The sequence below is a fragment of the Mastigoproctus giganteus genome, chromosome 11 (genome assembly GCF_048544385.1).
Source record: "Mastigoproctus giganteus isolate SK-2022 chromosome 11, ASM4854438v1, whole genome shotgun sequence".
Classification (NCBI taxonomy): domain Eukaryota; kingdom Metazoa; phylum Arthropoda; class Arachnida; order Uropygi; family Thelyphonidae; genus Mastigoproctus; species Mastigoproctus giganteus.
In genome coordinates this window covers 83,937,593-83,956,015 of record NC_143585.1, presented here as the reverse complement: position 1 = coordinate 83,956,015, position 18,423 = coordinate 83,937,593, and the positions used below count along the sequence as shown (strand labels likewise).

Here is an 18,423-nt window from a genome sequence, read left to right as displayed (position 1 = left end):
AGGAATTATTATTCACAATATAAATATAAAAACCTGTGTAGCATTTATATTTATTTGTATATGCAATATATATATATATTAAAGGGGCATCAAATTCAAATATGGGGGGGGGTCTGTTTCATCCTTAATCCTGCCCTGATTGTTACTTTATTCTCAGATGATACAACCACTCAGACGGTCGCTTCATTGCGTTAACTTCTATGTCTGTAAATTTTCCCGCAGTCTGAGGCTTTTAAAAGCTCTGAATTTTTTTTTTTTTTAAGTATTAAACTACTAAACACCATCTGTCATATTGTGGACTTAATTTCATAACTGAGTTGTCAACTGTTATACCATCCGGGGTACCTACCCACTCACCGATGAGGGGCCAAATAACCCGAAACGGCTGGGTTGATGGATAAGGTTTTTTCGCAGAAGGGTTCGTTGAATTGTGATCTTGGAGAAATAGCGATGGTTGCCCCCTGGTTAAAGTCTATTGTTGTCTGTTCCACCGTTAAGGTGGGACAGCATACTTTCACCACGATTATCGATGAGGAGGGGGGGGTGAGCACTTGCCATTGGCTAGGCGACTGCTGCTCTGTTCACTTTCCAAGTGCATGGAACACCTAACAAAAGCGATCCGCGACCAGCTCACAAGGTTCGCAATACTGTCACCCTCCAACCCGTACCTGACAATCATTCCTTTTTCGAAGTCTGTAAGATCACATCTGTTGCCAGTGTCAATCAAGTACAGTACTTTGTATTGACCACATTCCACAAACCTGTAGTGTCACATTTACCGGTTCTCACAGCGACACGTGTGCCACCAGGCTGGGAGGAACGGCTTATTACTAAAACATAGGGGTGATCGTATATTGGATGGACAGTGCGTCTGTGTGTGGTAATGAATATGCCAGCCGTATGGCAAGCCAAGTAAGTAGGAATTAAAATATACAAATACAAATCACACCAAAAGAATAAATCAAGATGTTGTAGAAGGAATGAGTTCCTAGTGAAGGAAGCAATGACCCCCGTTTTTGGAATATCAAGGCAAAATAATTTATAAGAAATGCCAATCAATAAAAATCCAGTTAATTTATAATACACATTTAGTGACACCAGGTCCGAATTGTGTGAAATATCACTGTAATCGGAAACGCAAACCAACCACAACAACGTAACCATTAGTGCAAAAATACATAAAATAGACAGACCATTCCTTTTATAACACCCTTATCTCGATTTATTTCTCTCACATTCCCGCTCCCTTCCTTCTGTTGCTATAGTTATGTACTGTTTTATTTTTATTTGAACTTAGTTGACTTGCCATACGACTGGCATATTCTTACTTTATATAGTTTAGTTATGCCTCTGCATTAAGGTAATGCATTATAACCACCGATGTTTGCCTTACTATCCTTATTTTTCATTTTATTCACTACTCATTTAAAGTTTGTTTTCTAGTCTGTATAAATAATATGATATGTTCTTGTTTATACTCCGGCATGACCACCAGGTCAGTGGAGTTTATCATAAATTGTCAATAAAAACGTTAATCGTATTTAGCAGTCACTTGCTTGAACCCCGGTCCGCTCAAAGAGGGCGTGCTACAGCACTCTCGCTCCTGACCATACGACTTCGTCACTCGGCTACGTCATTTTCTGTTAACAACCAAATTATTAATATTGCTTTATTTTAAATGGGACAGATTTTCCCCCATTTCATTATAATAAAAGAATAATCAACTTGGAGAATTTTCACTTTGGCGAAGATTTTCTTTATTTTTGTTCACAAGGGCATTACAGATATTCACACTTAACAAAACTCGACAGTAAAACAGAATGTAATGAAATTTTCATGTTTATTGCTCTGAATGAAACTGTTTTTGGGATGATTATGGTGTTCTCCAAATCTGATCCTCAGCTACTGCAGGCACGCTTTTTTATCAGAAGCCTCAGCAGCGCTGTAGAACTCTCCCAGAACCTGTTTGTAGTTAAGGTCAAGTGACACAGCCTTTAGTGCCGTAGTTGAATCCTTAAACAGAAGATCCGCTTTATTTTGGTAAGTTCCAAAAAGTTTAAATATTTTGGAACTTGGTCCAAAATAGTCACTAGCCTCAGCTAATAAAGCAGCTGCTTCGAGACGGCGGTCTGCTGAAGTTCCGCCGGATGCCATCACCTAGGGAGAACAAAAGAAAATGAATTGAAGTTGATTTTTTTAAACAGGTAAAAAGGCATGATGCATAAAGCTGCAACATTGAATTATTATTATTATTTTGTTTTCTTTACATAAAATCAGTTTGTTCGTTTCAGCAGTTCACCGATGACTTTTATAGACTAAACCTAGAATGGGAAACACCTTTCCCATTGAGAAAAAAGCAGTTGATTACGCAAAATTTAAATAATTTAGAAATTAAAACCTAAACGGTAATCGTAGTCCAATATTAACAGCAATTTCAAAAATTTGAGCTCCAATACGACAAAAAGGTCCAGACAACAATTAGTCTAAACCTAAAAGTGAGAGACTCCCGGTGCCTCTTAATTGAAACACTAATAATATTATGTAGTAGTAGTAATGGCACATGATGCAAGAAAGCAAGTGAATGAGCTTATGCAGCATCAGCCAAAAAAAAAAAAAAAATCATGCCATTCCCTCCAAATGCCTGTCCAGTTCCTCCTTAAATTTATTTAACCTATCAACCTCCACAACGACAGATGGAAGTTTGTTCCAGCAATTAACCACCCGCTGGCTAAAGGCAAATTTCCGCACATCTATTCCACATCTGTCCTTTCTTAATTTGAATTTGTGCCCCCTTAGGTTCGTAATCTGAACAAGTGGAAGGATCCCATCAGAATTCAGCGTGCTCAACCCATTCAAGGCCTTATACACCTCAGTCAGATCACCGCGCAGGTGCCTAGTCTCCAGCCACTGCAATTTGCAGAACTTAAGCCTCTCTTGGTAAGAGGAACCCTTCATTCCCCTCACCAATCTTGTTGCCCTTCACTGTACACGCTCAAGTAAATCTACATCCTTCCTAAAATGAGACCTCCAGACCTGTATGCAGTACTCAAGACGTGGCCTGACCATTGCCTTATACAGAGGAACAATCACCTCCTTTTCCCTGCTAGCAAAATTCCTATATATCATTGACAAAACCCCATGACCTGCCCTTGCAGCCTGTCTGCATTGCTCAGAAAATTTCATATCTGACGGCACAATTACTCCCAGGTCTTTTTCATTTTCTACCACCTTAAGTGTAGTACCACACAGTTGGTACGTTTCTCTGGGGTTACTTCTACCCATATGCAGTACTTTGCATTTGTCAAGGTTAAACTTCAGTTGCCACTTCTTAGCCCATCTGCCCAAATTATCTAGATCCTGTTGCAGTAGCACACTGCCATTAACAACCCTGCCAACCTTTGTATCATCTGCAAACTTCGACATTAAGCCTGATATACCTTCATCAATATCATTGATAAATATACAAAACAGCAGTGCACCCAACACCGAACCCTGTGGGACTCCACTAATAACATTAGTCCACGAAGAGCAGCACCCATTGATTACCACCCTCTATCTTCCCACTTAACCATCCTTTTATCCATTGTAGCAACTTACCCTTAATACCATTCTGCTCCAATTTGTAGAATAGTCTTCCATGCGCAACAGTGTCAAAAGCCTTCCTGAAATCCAAATATATGATATAAAAATAATTTTTGCATCCAGTTCCTTTGTAACCACATCATAATATCCTATCAAATTTTTCAGACAAGACTTTCCCTTAACAAACCCATGCTGTGTGCTGTGTCTGAATTATTGCTGCAGTCTTGTCTAGATGATCCTGCAATGCATCTTTAACCGGCGCCTCCGTAGCCAGGTGGGAAGGAGCAGCAGTGCGTAGCACACGCTTCTTGATTAGACCGGGGTTGGAGCCCGTCACCACCAAATACGGAGGATGCGGAAAGGTCAGGGATGACCACCGCATATCCTGGAGCAATATGGCTTTAGAGGCTAATGCTCCTAAAAACCAAATAACAACATCTTTAACCAGTGACTCCATTATTTTACCCGGAACAGAAGTTAAACTAACTGGTCTGTAATTACTCGTGTCGCCCTTCGATCCCCCTTTGTGAATTGGGGATACATTTGCACATCTCCAGTCCTCCCCCGAGTCCAAGGATGCTCTCATAATTATGGCTAAGGGTTTGCTTAGTTGCTTTGCCGCCTCCTTTAATATAACTGGATAGATCCCATCCACCCCAGGTGCTTTTCTTAAGTTTAACTTCAACAATTTCTCCTCCACTTTGCTTTCAGTTATTACAAAATCATTAAGTATCCTGCTACAATTTGATAACCTTCTGCCATTTTCAAACCTTAATAATTCCTCATGTGCGAATGTAGATGTTCAGTACTGGGGATAACGATTATTTGATAGTACAAGGTGGTCATCAAGTTTTCGTATTGTTCCATTTAAACGGCGCTCGTTCTTATTCTTTTGAATCTCATTAATTCCAAAACTCGCTACTAGAGGGACAGTGGTGACACAAACGTATGCAAGAAAGGAGGTAAACGTTATCAGGATGAGAACCATGTCTATTGAGGCGAAAACAAATTTCTTGTTTATACACCGGGACGACCACACGGTCAGAAGAGTTCATAGGATAAAGAACATAAGAAAGCACTGTAGGTGAGTGCTGAAAATTAAGCTAAGCTATACATACGATCTAGTTATTACATTACAGCACATAAGGACTCCTTAAAAAATCAACAGCACTGTATTATTCGCTAATTGCAATACAGTATATATATTTAGTAGTCATGCGGAATCGAACCACAGTTACCCTCACTCCTGACCACTCGGCTATGGCGACTTATGTGAAATTTCTCTATGAGAACCTTATCAGCAAGAATTGAAATGCACTCATACCCCAATTCTGCGTGCCAACGGGCCCTTGATGTTATCTGTCGATCACTTTGCAGTTTGAACGATTTTTCTAACCAATGTACGTTTTCTTTTAACATCAGCCATGCCACTCTTCCGCAGTGAAGTCATCATTGTAATCGAACTCTTGTAGATCACTGCTATTCACGCAAATTCCCTCATTGATTCTCTCACACACCATTCAAACATTATAATCCGTGCCGCTTACATGTCGATGCTGTCTGCCTCTGCACCTGACTATTTTCGTAACACTACACTTATTAAATTTAAATTTATTATCGAACATCAAATAAATCTTCTTATTAAACGAATATCATGATAGACATAAATAGAAGCGATTTTTAGTTTATTAATTTATTTTAAAACTTGTGTAAATTTTTTTATGTATAAATGAAGCATAAGCTATACGGAGCAACAGCATTATTTTTAAACACGAAAAGGTTGAAATAAATCCCAGGTTTTTTTTTTTTTTTTTTTTGTTTTGGTTTTGCACAAATCATGGAAATCGCCTATACACGGAAATCTTACGTTTGTAAGTAAAACCTTACCTTCAATTCAAATACATCAGAGTACTGTATTCTTTAGTTTAAAAAAAAAACACCAAAACAACAAAAAAAAAAGCATAGTGCATCATTTGGTCCCATGGTGTGAGGGAGGATTGGATAACCCCCCACGATTATATGCTTATTAGGTATTTGTAAACAAATTTTTATATTTGCTCTACTGTAAAAAAAAAAAAAAAAAAAGCCTGACGGCTTTAAAAATAATTTATTATCATTATTTCTTTTCTTATTTTGTAAGTTGTGTCTTAGAGACCCAGCAAAAGTTCCCTTGACTAGGAGAGTAGCGAGCAACAAAAGTAGATTCTAGGCCAGTTTATGGCCTAGAACCTACTGAAATTTATTAAAATAATAATAAAGAGACTAGCGACCAGAAGTGAGTAAAATCGTCGGATATGGTGGTTAACGTTTGAAGCAGTTTCCTCATGTGATGCCTAACAGAAGACAAAGTATCAATTATGGAAGGAAAGGACGGGTGTTGACACTCAAGCCGACCGAAAGCACAGGTCGCTTCTGGCATAGGCTTCAACTTGTGACTTAAATTCCAGCAGTGCATATAGGATTTTATTTATTTCACGATAAATTATTATTGCACTTGCTTATATAGGTAATTCATGTAATGTAATAATAAGCTTTGTTTGAGACAATATGCAAGCTTAGAAGGCGCAGTTAAAATCAAAGTACAGTACATTTGGATTTATCATACGAAGTTAATTATGCGATTTACAAATAGGTAATTTTAAGCACTTTACTGACACTTTTTATCAAGTTTTTTTTTTTGTTTTTATATGCAGATTTTTATTTTTTCATTATTTTGCTGAGAGCGGGAATATTAACTGTGAAACTCTATTACATCCCCTTAACACTTGATCCTGAAAGAGTGGTTACTCACAATTAACAGTGTTTATGGTATAGATAAAATTCTTTGATTTATCGGGGGTTTTTCGAAGCATTACGGTAAATTAAAATGAATAATAGAAAATAAAATTAAAATCAACCTAAAGAAAAACATTGAGCATTCGGCATTATACTTACGTAATGAGATGGCACTTTAGCAAGGTTGCAGTTCTTGTAGTTATTGATATTTTCATGACCGCCATTACGACACAACAGCTTAAAATCATCCGACCGTAAATCTTTTGCCCACTGAAGTGCACTGTTGCCGTCAGTGTACTGGGATGCTGTGGTGTGTTTGATGAACGCCACATCACCCTTTCCCTCTGCTAAGCACCGCAAGGCTCCGGCATATCCACTGTAGCGTTCTTCTTGACCCCGAGAACATACGTTATTACCCGATTCATCGCCGACACACTGACTACACAGTTCTTTTGCACGCACTTGGCCGGGATTGTATTTCGGATCGTTTGCTCCAGGTACGCAGCTGCCGGAGAAGAAGTCTGCGATGGCTTCGACTCTGCTGCATTGATTCGCCGGTATTGCACCTACGTCTATCAATGTCCCGACTGGTACTACCCATCCAGCTGTCCTGCCAAGGCCAGTGTGGCAAGATTTGAGACCTGCAACAAAGAAAACTTACTCAGCCACCATTATAGTTTAATATATATAAAATATGTGTGGATCTTTTTACTTAATAAAAATTTATTAAGCAACTATCACCAGAATTAACAACTCCGTAATAATACAAAATTACTCTTCAATGTACTTTGTAGGAAGAATGGATATTGAGTTTCGGTGTCGTTTCTTCCTGTGAACTTCAGACGGTAAATTAAACTCCTCTTACCTTTTAAATCGGATAGTTTGCCAACGTCAGACTGAGATCTCACAACGGCTACAGCAAAGTAGGTAGCATCGGAGTCCCCGTATAATTCAGCTGATACTGGCTGCAAATTATAGTATCTGGAAAATATATATTAAAATAAATATTTTATTTTATTATTCAGCCTTTATTATTTAGCCATTTCTAAAAATGCCCCTTTATTAGTTTAATTAAAAACGCATTTAATGACAGAGGAAAGGGTTTAACCACATTGCGGGGGGGGGGGGGGGATCAAGAAGCTGCATACGAAAACAGACTGTGCTTTGCGATTTATCTAATAGGGGACAGCACAAGCTGTCTGATACGTACTTTGATTCCAGTAGTGGACTACATCTCCAGGGATTACATTGTCACTTTAACAAACTTAAATCATTTTTTGTTTCATACATAATATCTATGCGAAGGGAATAGTTTAAATTCCCCTTAACTTAACTATTAATTTAATATTTCCTTACCTTCCACCTTTGTAAACATCGCCTCCATCCAGCGTTATAAGTTCTGCGTGATTTTCCTTCAGCGCTTCCATACAAGCAACATTGCTAGAAGTTTCAACACACTCAATCCGTGAAAAGAGTGATTGAGAACAAGCGGCTTTAGCGAAGTCCTCGCACTTCTTTTTCTCTTCTGGAGATGTAGTACAGTATTTAATAGACTGATATTCGCACCCGCGTAACTCTCTTTCAATGACGAAACGATGATCTCCTGAAATATATACATATGAACTACATTACAGTTGTGTTCTGCAATAATTGACTTGGATAATTTAATTTAATAATTTAGTAAATGGACTTTAACTCTATAGGGGTTCAACAAAAGATAAATTATGCTAGCCCTTGAAAACAGGCATAGTTGTTATTTTTAAATATCATCTGGCTGACGATAAGGCTTTAGAATAGGCTTTACCACTTTGCAGTGAAAGTATGAAACAGGCAGTAAACGTTCGAAACATATTAGAATAAAATGCAGATGATGTCTATAACATACCAGTAGCGAGGATACAATTCTGTGGCTTTTAATTCCTAACAAATATAAAATGTATGTATGGCTGGAACATTAGTTCATCTCTGCCTCGTTTCGCTTTTAAGATACAGGATTCTGTAGAAACGGCCAGAAATGAATTGGCTGTTTGGCTACCGGGAATCAGCAGCTAGCGCCACCACTACCACGGGAAGGTAGACCAGGGGCTACCAGCCTGCAGCAGCAGAGAGGAACACCAAGAGCCCAACAAAGTTCGAGCTAAAGATTCTAGCCAAAAATTAAAAAAAAAAGTAATTTAACAACTATACAAAAATTCAGCATGTTGAGGTTGTTGTTATTTGGTTTTTAGGAGCATTAGCAACTAAGGCTATATTGCTCCGGGGATATGCGGTGGTTATTCCCTAACCTTTCCGCACCCTCCGTATTTGGTGGTCACGGGCTCGAACCCCGGTCTAATCAAGAAGCGTGTGCTACGCACTGTTGCTCCTGCCCACCTGGCTACAGAGGCGCCTCATATTGAGGTAATTAAATGATACTTCGAGGTTTTCAAAGTAAACAAAGCAAGTAATCTCGTTAAATTTTAAAAATTAACATAAATATCAAAATTAAGGTTATATACAAGATCAAAGAAAAAAAATTAAGGATAGTAACCTCCAACCAATAAAAAAAAAAACCCTAGGCCAGTTCCATTTAATCGACAAAACTTTACACGAGCATTTTAGCACAGAATCAGGCACCAACCTTATAAACAGCTTAGGTTAAATGTGACGACCAGTAACAAAGTCACAGCCAGTCAATCAACAGCCAGGCGAGCAATTTCAGGAGCACAGGAATTTTCATCGTTAAATTAAGTTGTAGGACACTTACACTTGTAAGAGTTGCAAAAAAAAAAAAAAAAAAAAAATAAATAATAAATAAATAAAATAACAGCACAAGGCCAAAATTGTAGATCGTGTTGAGAAAATGGACGTCATTGTAGTTGAAGGTGAAGAGGCTTGAGCTGAATTTGAAACATTCGCAGTCATTGCAGAAATAATTGCAAGCCTTTTATTGAAGGCTACCTTAGCAAAATCTTGAAGGGCACTGTAACTGGTGACATTTAATACAAAATTAGGTTCCAATCCTGATGAAAAGTTGGGAATTGCATTCTGCAGAGTTACTCGAAATTCATTGTATGAAGGACAAGAATATAACACGTGCTGCCAATCTTCCGCACTGCCAGAGTTCCATAAGAGACAAGCGAAATTTAAATAGTTCTGATTTAATGATCCGTGTCCTGATAACTATATAATGTCTGTGTAGATACACCATAGTTTACCCATAAATTTGAACTACATATATTGTGTAAAGGCATCGTTTTAATTGTATCTCATTGTGGGTGTATCTGGTATTGTATTACTTCGAATAAATAACGCTTCTCTAGTAGAGAAGACAGCGAAGGTAAAGAAAGCCTGCACGAGAAGCACGCAAAAGTTCGATGAAATTTACCGGTAAAAGTACTTTGCCGTAACGGCATTTGAATTGTTGCTCGCTCGGTAAACAGACTGTGGGTGTTATCGGTCAGTAGTAGAAATTGAATCCCATGGGAGATTGAAACCCTCCCGAAGTGGAGGGGGTAACCTGACTTTTTTTTTTTTCTTTAGAATCACTAGTGGATAAATTGTTTATTAAGGGAAAAAAAAAAAAAAAAAAAAAAAAGCAAAGGAAGCCCACACGAGAAGCGCGACAATTTTCGAAAAAGTTTACCGGTGAAACTACGTTACGAACATTTTTTACGACGCCAGAACTTCCAATATGACTGTTCATGATTCAATTAGTGATTCTAAAGAAAAAAGGTCAGGTTACTCCCTCTCCACTTCGGGAGGGTTTCAAGCCCCCGTGGGATTCAACTTCTACTCCAGATCGATAACACCCACAGTCTGTTTACCGAGCGAGCAACAATACAAATACCGTTACGGCAAAGTACTCTTACCGGTAAATTTCATCGAACTTTTGGGTGCTTCTTGCAGGCTTTCTTTACTTTAGCCGAGAAGACTAAAACCTGTTATTTATTTTCAGTGGATACCACCACCCAGACGATAGTTTGAAGTTAGTTGGCTTCATCATCAGCGGGTGGGCAGGTACCCTGGTAATGCAACATGCCACAGTTGCGAAGTTACTTCCACAGTATGAGAGATAGTGAATAAATGCATTAGAAAACAAAATGCACAAGGCATAATTTCTTATGAGTTTAGGCAATTAACTATATAATATCGGTGTAGATACACCATAGTTTACCCATAAATTTGAACTATTTAAGTAGTGTAAAGGAATCGTTTAATTATATCTCATAGTCTCATATTGTGGAAATAACTTCGCGACTGTGATGGCATGTTGCATTACCAGGGTACCTGCCCACGCACCGATGATGATGAAGCCAACTAGCTTCGAAACGATCGTCTGGGTGGTGGTATCCACTGAAAATAAATAACAGTCGTCTTCTCTACTAGAGAAGCGTTATTTATTCGTAGTGCAATATCAGCTATCTCGTTGTGAAGGCTGCAATATCAGCTATCTCGTTGTATTTTAATTGTATCTCATATTGTATCTCATACCACAATATGAGATACAATTAAAACGATGCCTTTACACTACATACGTAGTTTAAATTTATAGGTAAACCATGGTGTATCTACATTGATATTATATAGTTAATTACCTAAACCCATAAGAAATTATGCCTTGTGCATTTCGTCTTCTAATGTTCTTATAACAATAAGAGGTACACAAGTCAAGACTAAACCAGGCTGTAGCTTTTTTATCCATAAGTGTCAACGTTAGTTGAAAACTTAAGTGTTACACTGCTCAGTGTTGTGCTATCCCACGTACTCTGCCACAAATTGATCAGCTCTTGCTAAATTTTTTGTCGTTCAGCTTTAACATCGACTTGGGTTTTAATAGAAATTCCAAGGATGTGTGAGTGGGAATCTGACGTTTCAGGCGATAACATAAGCCTCTGAAAATTACATAGAGATAGTGGTAACATCCCAGCTAAAACCTGCAAAGCATGTGTTGAAACCGTTCGACAAATCTTCGAAATGCAAAGTAATTGTGATTGAAATTTTACAGTCCGTACCCCATGGAACCAAGCGCTAGCAACATAGGCAACCATAGGGAGAAACAGAGTTATAGTAAATTCTTAAAGATCCCACTCAGTTCTAGAAACTCTGACAAGAGTGCCGGTGAAATTTCTAATCTTAATTCGTAAATTGTATAAATGAGGGAGAAAATTTAACCTGCTGTCAATAGTTATTCCCAAAAGTTTAAATTTCCTTTACTTAGTGGTATTTGTGTATTGTTTGTTTTTACTATTGGTGGTCGAAATATAATTTGTCTGGGTAAGACTAATTTTTAACTTAATAATTTCAACTGTCCATTGTTGAAGATCAGATAAAACTTTCTCAGCTGATATTTCAATTTAAAATCTTGAATTGCCACTAACAAGGACTGCCAAATCATCCGAATATGCGATGACCTTCACGTTGCCAAAGGTTCGGGTAATTCAATCTTGCAAAACAAAGTTCAGAAAAGTGGTCCCAAAATGGAGCCTTGAGGACACCCTCGAAAGACCTGACCCAAAATTTGTCTGCACTTAGATCTGACGGTGATAAATCTGTTAGAAAAATAGCTCTTAATTAGAAGATAAAGTTGCTAGGACTATTCGGCATGGCATAAACGTTCGAGGGTACTTTCCCACTAAAGGGAATCAAAAGCACCCTCGAAGTCAATAAAAATAGCAAGAGTATACTTGAAACTGGAGTGTTCAACAGAAGAAATTAAGTCAGCGAGGGCGTCCTCGCAGGACCTTCCAGGAGTGAATCCGTATTGATTAGGCGCAATTAGTCCCCATTCCAATAACAAGTTGTTTAATCGCAGGGCAATTGAACTTTCTAATAGCCAGGATTGGCCAATAAGGCTATAGTTGTGCTGATAAAACCTTGGTTCTTGAGGGGGCTTGTCGGGCTTCCTGATCAGCTTGGTAAGGGCAGTCTTTCACAGATCCGGGAAAGTTCCAGCATGTAAATATTTATTGAAAAGTTGTAAAGTACATGTATACTGGGCTTGGCGAGTCGCACAATAAAAGGTACTCTCCAAGCATGTCCATCCGTGGGCATTTCTTAACTTTCACTTGCTTGACCGCTGTGTCCAACTCGATGGCAATAAAAGGCTCAGTCTTAATTGAAGAAACATACAAAGTATTGGCAGAACGAATATTAGTGTGAAAATCAGAATTAGAGCACACATTATCCTGTAGAAAAAGATTATCTAGAATAATGTTTACAGAGTCCAGTTAGTGGTCTCCAAACCATTGTATACTATCGATCCATACACTTCTTGTGTAAATAATTTATTTCTTACAATTTTATAAAGTAGCCCCCACGGGTCTGCATTACCAGAGTTGTGCACAAATTATGTCCATGTTTCCTTTTTTCTGGTAGCAATCGCCCTCGCATACCGTTTTTTGAGACCAATATAACAATTATAAAAAGGTGCGAACATTAGCCTGAGACAAATGACGATTATGCTATGTGCGTCCAGCGTGGTGGACCTGTTTCCGAAGCGAAGACAATTCTGAAGACCACCAAGGACAAGTTCTGGAATTGACACGTTTTTTCTTGATGATTTATATGATGCATTCATCAGAATTTTTTGAATCTGTGTCACAGCTTCAGTCACAGACATGGCGTCAAAATGAGAGTTAGTCAGTTTGGAGAAATCAGCATTTACAGAGTATTCAAATATGTCCCAATTAATATTATTAAATGTGAAAACAAATATAAAATGCCGAAAAGCAGTTTTTTTTTTTTTTGTTATATTTAAAGAACAAAAAGCTTTACAACATTTTTAATTTATTTTGTCAGTCTTTACTTTACGCCTTTAGAGAAGTTTATTTTAATTTCAAGAAAATAACTAGAACACTGGAATAAATGTAAATACAGTATATTAATATTAGAATTAAAATACCATGATTGTTTTATCAATATATCAGTAAATTAATACAAACCTAAATATTTCTCCCACGTATTCCTTTCGCCTGTGGGAAGAATATTCAAAATTGTAGGCTTAGCTGACACGAAAGCTGTAGTAAACCAGGAAGGTCGTGGAATTCGTGGGGGAGGGTAGAGACTCATTACTTTTTGAAGTACACCAACTATCCGGCTTCTCTCCTCCTCAGTTGTATCTGAAATTTAATGAAACATTTTTCCTCAAAGTTCAACAATTAATTATATTCTTAAAGTCGTACTATGAAATTATTCCGGGGTATAAATTTACTTCTTGATGTTTAAAATGTTGAAAGGTTATTTTAACTTTTTTGATAATAATCAGTTACCTTTCAACTGGAGAAAATACTGTAATAATAAACTTGAAATAAATATGTAACGCAATCGGAACGTACCATTTGAGACAACAAAGGCGTCACTTGGTGGTTCATCCCAACGACAAGGTTCGCCTTCGATTGATCTTTTACTGCCATCGAGACACAGATATTCCATTTGGTGATGATCTTCATGGTCGTTTACCAGATGCTCCTTTACAGCTTTAACGCTAGTAAATGCAACGTCTCCTCTCCCTTCTACTAGGCATGTTATAGTACCTAAATAACCAGAATACCTTTGATCTTCTGCATCACATGAGTCTGGATTTTTGCAATTAGCACAAAGATTTGGATGGCGTTTTTCTGCAAATAAAAGGTGAAACCATAACAAATTACTCCCCTCCTCCGTCTAAAAACATTTTAACTTTTTAAACTAACTAGAATTTAAAAAAAAAGAAAAGAAAAAAAATAACAAACGTTCCAAGCTCACTAAACCCTAAAATTATAGAATAGAAAACGGTCAAGCAGTAAATTTCCAGACACCTTATTTCCTTCCCCTCCCCTTCCATATATTTTTAAGCTTCACCGATCTGGTCTTCTGCGGCTACTCTAACGTCCTACTTTAAGAATTTTCTGAATATCGGAATACTGGATTATCTGATGGTTTCTTAATAGATCATTAGAAAAACTGAAGAAAAAACTGGTCAGAACTCCCTTACCGGGAGAAGTGGACCGGTATGGCGAGGACGTTATCCCCAGCGCCCGCGCTGGTTCACTTCACCTCTGCTAATTGGCAAACCAAAATAGGGATCCCCACGTTCAGTACTTAATAGTAAGCCCGGAGTTTGTTAGGGTGGAGTGTAATTGGTGGATGAAATTGTTAATACATTAAATATTTGCAATTTATATTTTAAAGAAGCATTTTTATTTCTTTGAAATATAAATTGCTATTAATATCAATTTTATTAAAATAACTGCTGCATACTAGCTTTGTTAAAATTCTTAAAATGAATATATTGTTATTTATACACTACCATAAACAACATAGTAAAATCAAAAGAATTATGACAGTCTTCCACCATTTTCGGCTAATCTAGAAAAATTTACATCTCGGTTGTACTCGTTATTATTTCAACAACTCTGCATTGTAACCCCTAACTCAACGCGCAAGTCCATTGCATCAGATCCGAACCCAACGCGCATTGTTTGTATCCGCAACCTCCCCCCCCAAAAAAAAAGAAACTGAGATATTAAGAATATTTATCTTAAATTTTTTACCTATCAGTAATAATCCAAAAATCAAGCAACTATATATATATTAATATTTTATTGTATATCATACAAAAATAAAATAGGAAAAAAATTAAAATATATTCATAACATGATTAATCTTACATATTTTTGCTATGCAGAAAGAGGACAGTCATCAACGGTTTCTGGATTCAGCTGTATTCTTCCTTAGATTAAAAATCCAGCTACAGAAAAATCTCTTGCACTGGTTACACTGCTGACAGGGATTGAAAGAATAAAACGAGCCACTCTGCAATATTTGGAAAAAATCCTTCTCCTCCCCACCCACCATTTCAACAGTTGAAAGTCAGAAATTGGTTTTGGAAATTGCATTGTAACAAAATTTTGAATTTCGTCAGATAGAGGGTCAACCTTTACATCGGTTGAATCTTTCATATGAATCGTCTGCCTTCCTTCTTTTTCTTTCTGTTGAACCTTTTAATTCTGATCTTTCGGTGGTCGTATTGCAATGAATTTTTTTATATTGAAAAAAAAAAAAAAAAAACTGGAACCACGTTCATTATCTGAGACCCAACCCAGTGCAGAGCTCTAAACGATAATTAGTGAAAGCCGACAGGAGTTAACAACCAATCGCTTCAGTTTAATAGCAAAGTTCTCTATAGAGGTAAAGGATTGCTTTCTATATCTACTTAGGTTAGAAAATTTCTTTCTAACCTAAGTTAGAAAGAATTGCTTTCTATATCTACTTAGGTTAGAAAAATAGGGATATGTTAATTTTATTTCTGATTTGAAGTTAAAAAGAAGGCTGTGCTCTCTCTCCTCAGATTTGTTTCATGAAACTGTGACTACTACTAAATAAGATGCCGTTTCTGTATTCTCTTTGTCTTATGAACTCCTCTTGACTAATGTGGTCTTCCCGATGTATAAACAATAATACAATTTATTTTGAATGCTGTTGATCGCAGTTTGCTGTACGTGAAAATCGCAGGAAAGAAATAAAAATAGCAGAAACTAAAAAAAATTTACTTACTTAACTCTTTATCTACGACTGGATCTGACGACCAGTTTCCTGCCGTACAACTTTGGCCGAAAAACGATTCCACTGTGTGTAATTGTCCTCTGCAGTCGGGCGTCATGATAGATCGACCTAAGAGCATTCCCACTGGGATTTGCCAACCTGACATTCTGGTTATTGAGGATAGACATGCTTTCTTTCCCTTTAGGTCTTCCAGGGAATTAATATTCGCTGTACTTTTCACCACTGCCACTCCCCAATAAGGACCTAAAAACAAAATAATTGAATTATATATAGATAATTAATTTGGCTAAACAGTGCAGCAACAACAGCAAGTATTGAAGATTCAAATAGTGTTTTCTTATATATTATTAGATGACCAAAAAGTTGGTGTGCTTTTTTAGGATGAAATTAAAACATAGGTAAAAAGATGAACAAACACTTATGATCCTGTGATCGTTTGGAGCTAGTAATGGATGATATCAGCTGTATTCCACCAGACATATATTGAAATCTTCTGCTGGCGAAGTAAGTGTGTGGGGGTCGATGAGTGCGACATAGGCTCACAGAATGTTAACCAGTGATGTGATCGCTTGGCGTTGCTGACATAAGCTATTTTTCGTTGCACCGGTCCAAAAATGGTTCTTTATTGTGGCATTAAAGCAGCGACAAGCAAATTAATAGTTGTGGGTTTGTGTGGAATCCATTTGCTTAGTTTGCACGCCTTTCCCAGCCGATGCAAATACAAGAGTGTAGTTTCGCTGTTCCTATTGAATCTTCCAGCAAGCACCTGGCAGTTTAGCTTAAATCGGAATCAGTTGCGGTCTCCAGTTCGTCATCATCAGTGGTGATCGGTCGTCCCTAAAGGGTGTGCGAAGTGACCCATTACCTAATTAATTTTAAATAATTTTAAAATTAATTAACGATTAATTATTTTTTTATTAATAAGGTTGAGCCTTATTAATTCAGCCCACCTTGAGCCTCTACGGCAGCACCAACTTTAGCGGAATACCTTTGATCAATTCCTTGTAGCGGACATCAGGAATTTGTGTCAAATCCTCCTTCGATGGAGTCGTTAGTTCAGTTGAAGAAGAGGAACGAACTGTTGGTTGCGCTCTGATCCGGCGTTCGCTCGAATTGACCCTGCCAGGAGAATTCTTCAGATAGGTTTTTATACTTCTCGCTGTTTGAAATGTGGAGGAACCTAATTTCCAGATAACTACCATAGTGTGGGTACCACAGAATTATCCAAGAATTTAAAACCACTTAAAAATAGCGGTAGAGCTACTTATCGTGGTTTTTGCCATTATAACCACGGTCTGTGTCCGAACCACGATAAGCAGCTCCACACCATGCCCCACCCCTTCTCTGAACTTCATTATGGCCATAATACACTGATGTAGATGTTCTTCGGGCATTCTGCACATCCACACTTGGCCGTCTGATTCGAAGACTGTAAAACAACTTGTGGCCCTACTGAATGTGTTTTCTCTGTTTCGTGGTCCAAGAACGATGTGCCACTACAGACGACGTCAGGCTTTCGTTAGTCTTCGTATGAAACATTATGGGAATCCTATTGTGATATGGAAACTTGTGAGCCATAGCTCTGCTATGAAAACTCATGATGTGTAGCTTCTTACAAATCGCACAATCACTAACAGACCGTCTGTGGAATTCTGGAACGTAACATTTTCCAAGGGCGGCGTTTAGTTTTCTTTCATAACTTTCTTCAGGGTTCGGCGATTTCTGCCCGTCAGTTTTGGTGGCCTGCATGATGGTATCCAGCTACCCCTGGTCGTCCAGGCCAGGGTCTTGGACGTGATCATAGACCACAGGCTTTCATTCCTACCTCATCTACAACACCTTCGTGAAAAAACCAGGAAGTTTATAGCCGCCATCATTAGAATTTCAAGAAATGAGTGGGGCCTGTCTAGGAGGACCCTGCTACTTTACTATAAAGTGGTATTCCTTCCCATAGTCTCATTCGCGGCCGGAGCTTGGTTCCACAGAGTGGTAATCGTTAAAATGAAGCAAAAACTCAACTCAATCCAGAGGGCGATGCTACTAGCAACACATCGCATCTCCCGAACGGTGTCCACTGCGGCAATCCAGGTTATTGCTGTGACTCTGCCTTTAGACCTATACGTAATATTTAGAGGATTATGTTTCAGGCTCAAAAAAGGAATACCTACCTCCATCATGGATATAGACCTATCGCTGAACGATGATAATAAAAGGGAAGAAGCTCGATGCTTTAAAGAGCTAATAAATGTCTGGCAAACAAGGTGGGACAATTCAACTGTTGGCACTGTAACAAGAAATTTCCCACCGGATGTCTCCTTTGTGATGTTCAAGAAGGTTAGCTCATGGTTTACAATTAGTCTGGAAACATCGTATCTTATTACTGGGCATGGATCCCTTAACGAAAAACTCCACCAGCTAGGCCTGTTAAACACTGACCTCTGTTTCTGTGGAGAAAAAGAAAACTGGCAACATCTTCTCCACGAATGTGCCTGCTATGAAGACATTAGGAATGAGCTGCGAAGTGAAGTTCCATCCTTCAGC

General features: G+C 38.1%; 1 protein-coding gene across 1 annotated transcript in view; it reads right to left on the bottom strand.

The window, feature by feature from the left end:
- Positions 1-1,733: 1,733 nt before the first annotated feature.
- Positions 1,734-18,423, bottom strand: part of LOC150078204 (transferrin-like) — a 37,899-nt gene continuing 21,209 nt past the window's right edge. Inside the window, exons 4-10 of the mRNA XM_090385025.1 lie at positions 15,874-16,125; positions 13,674-13,955; positions 13,281-13,457; positions 7,714-7,960; positions 7,223-7,338; positions 6,517-6,998; positions 1,734-2,157 (exon numbers count right to left, since the gene is read on the bottom strand). Of these exons, the coding sequence (XP_090241151.1) occupies positions 1,903-2,157; positions 6,517-6,998; positions 7,223-7,338; positions 7,714-7,960; positions 13,281-13,457; positions 13,674-13,955; positions 15,874-16,125 (1,811 nt within the window). The 3' untranslated portion in view covers positions 1,734-1,902. The remainder of the gene's footprint in view (positions 2,158-6,516; positions 6,999-7,222; positions 7,339-7,713; positions 7,961-13,280; positions 13,458-13,673; positions 13,956-15,873; positions 16,126-18,423) is intronic.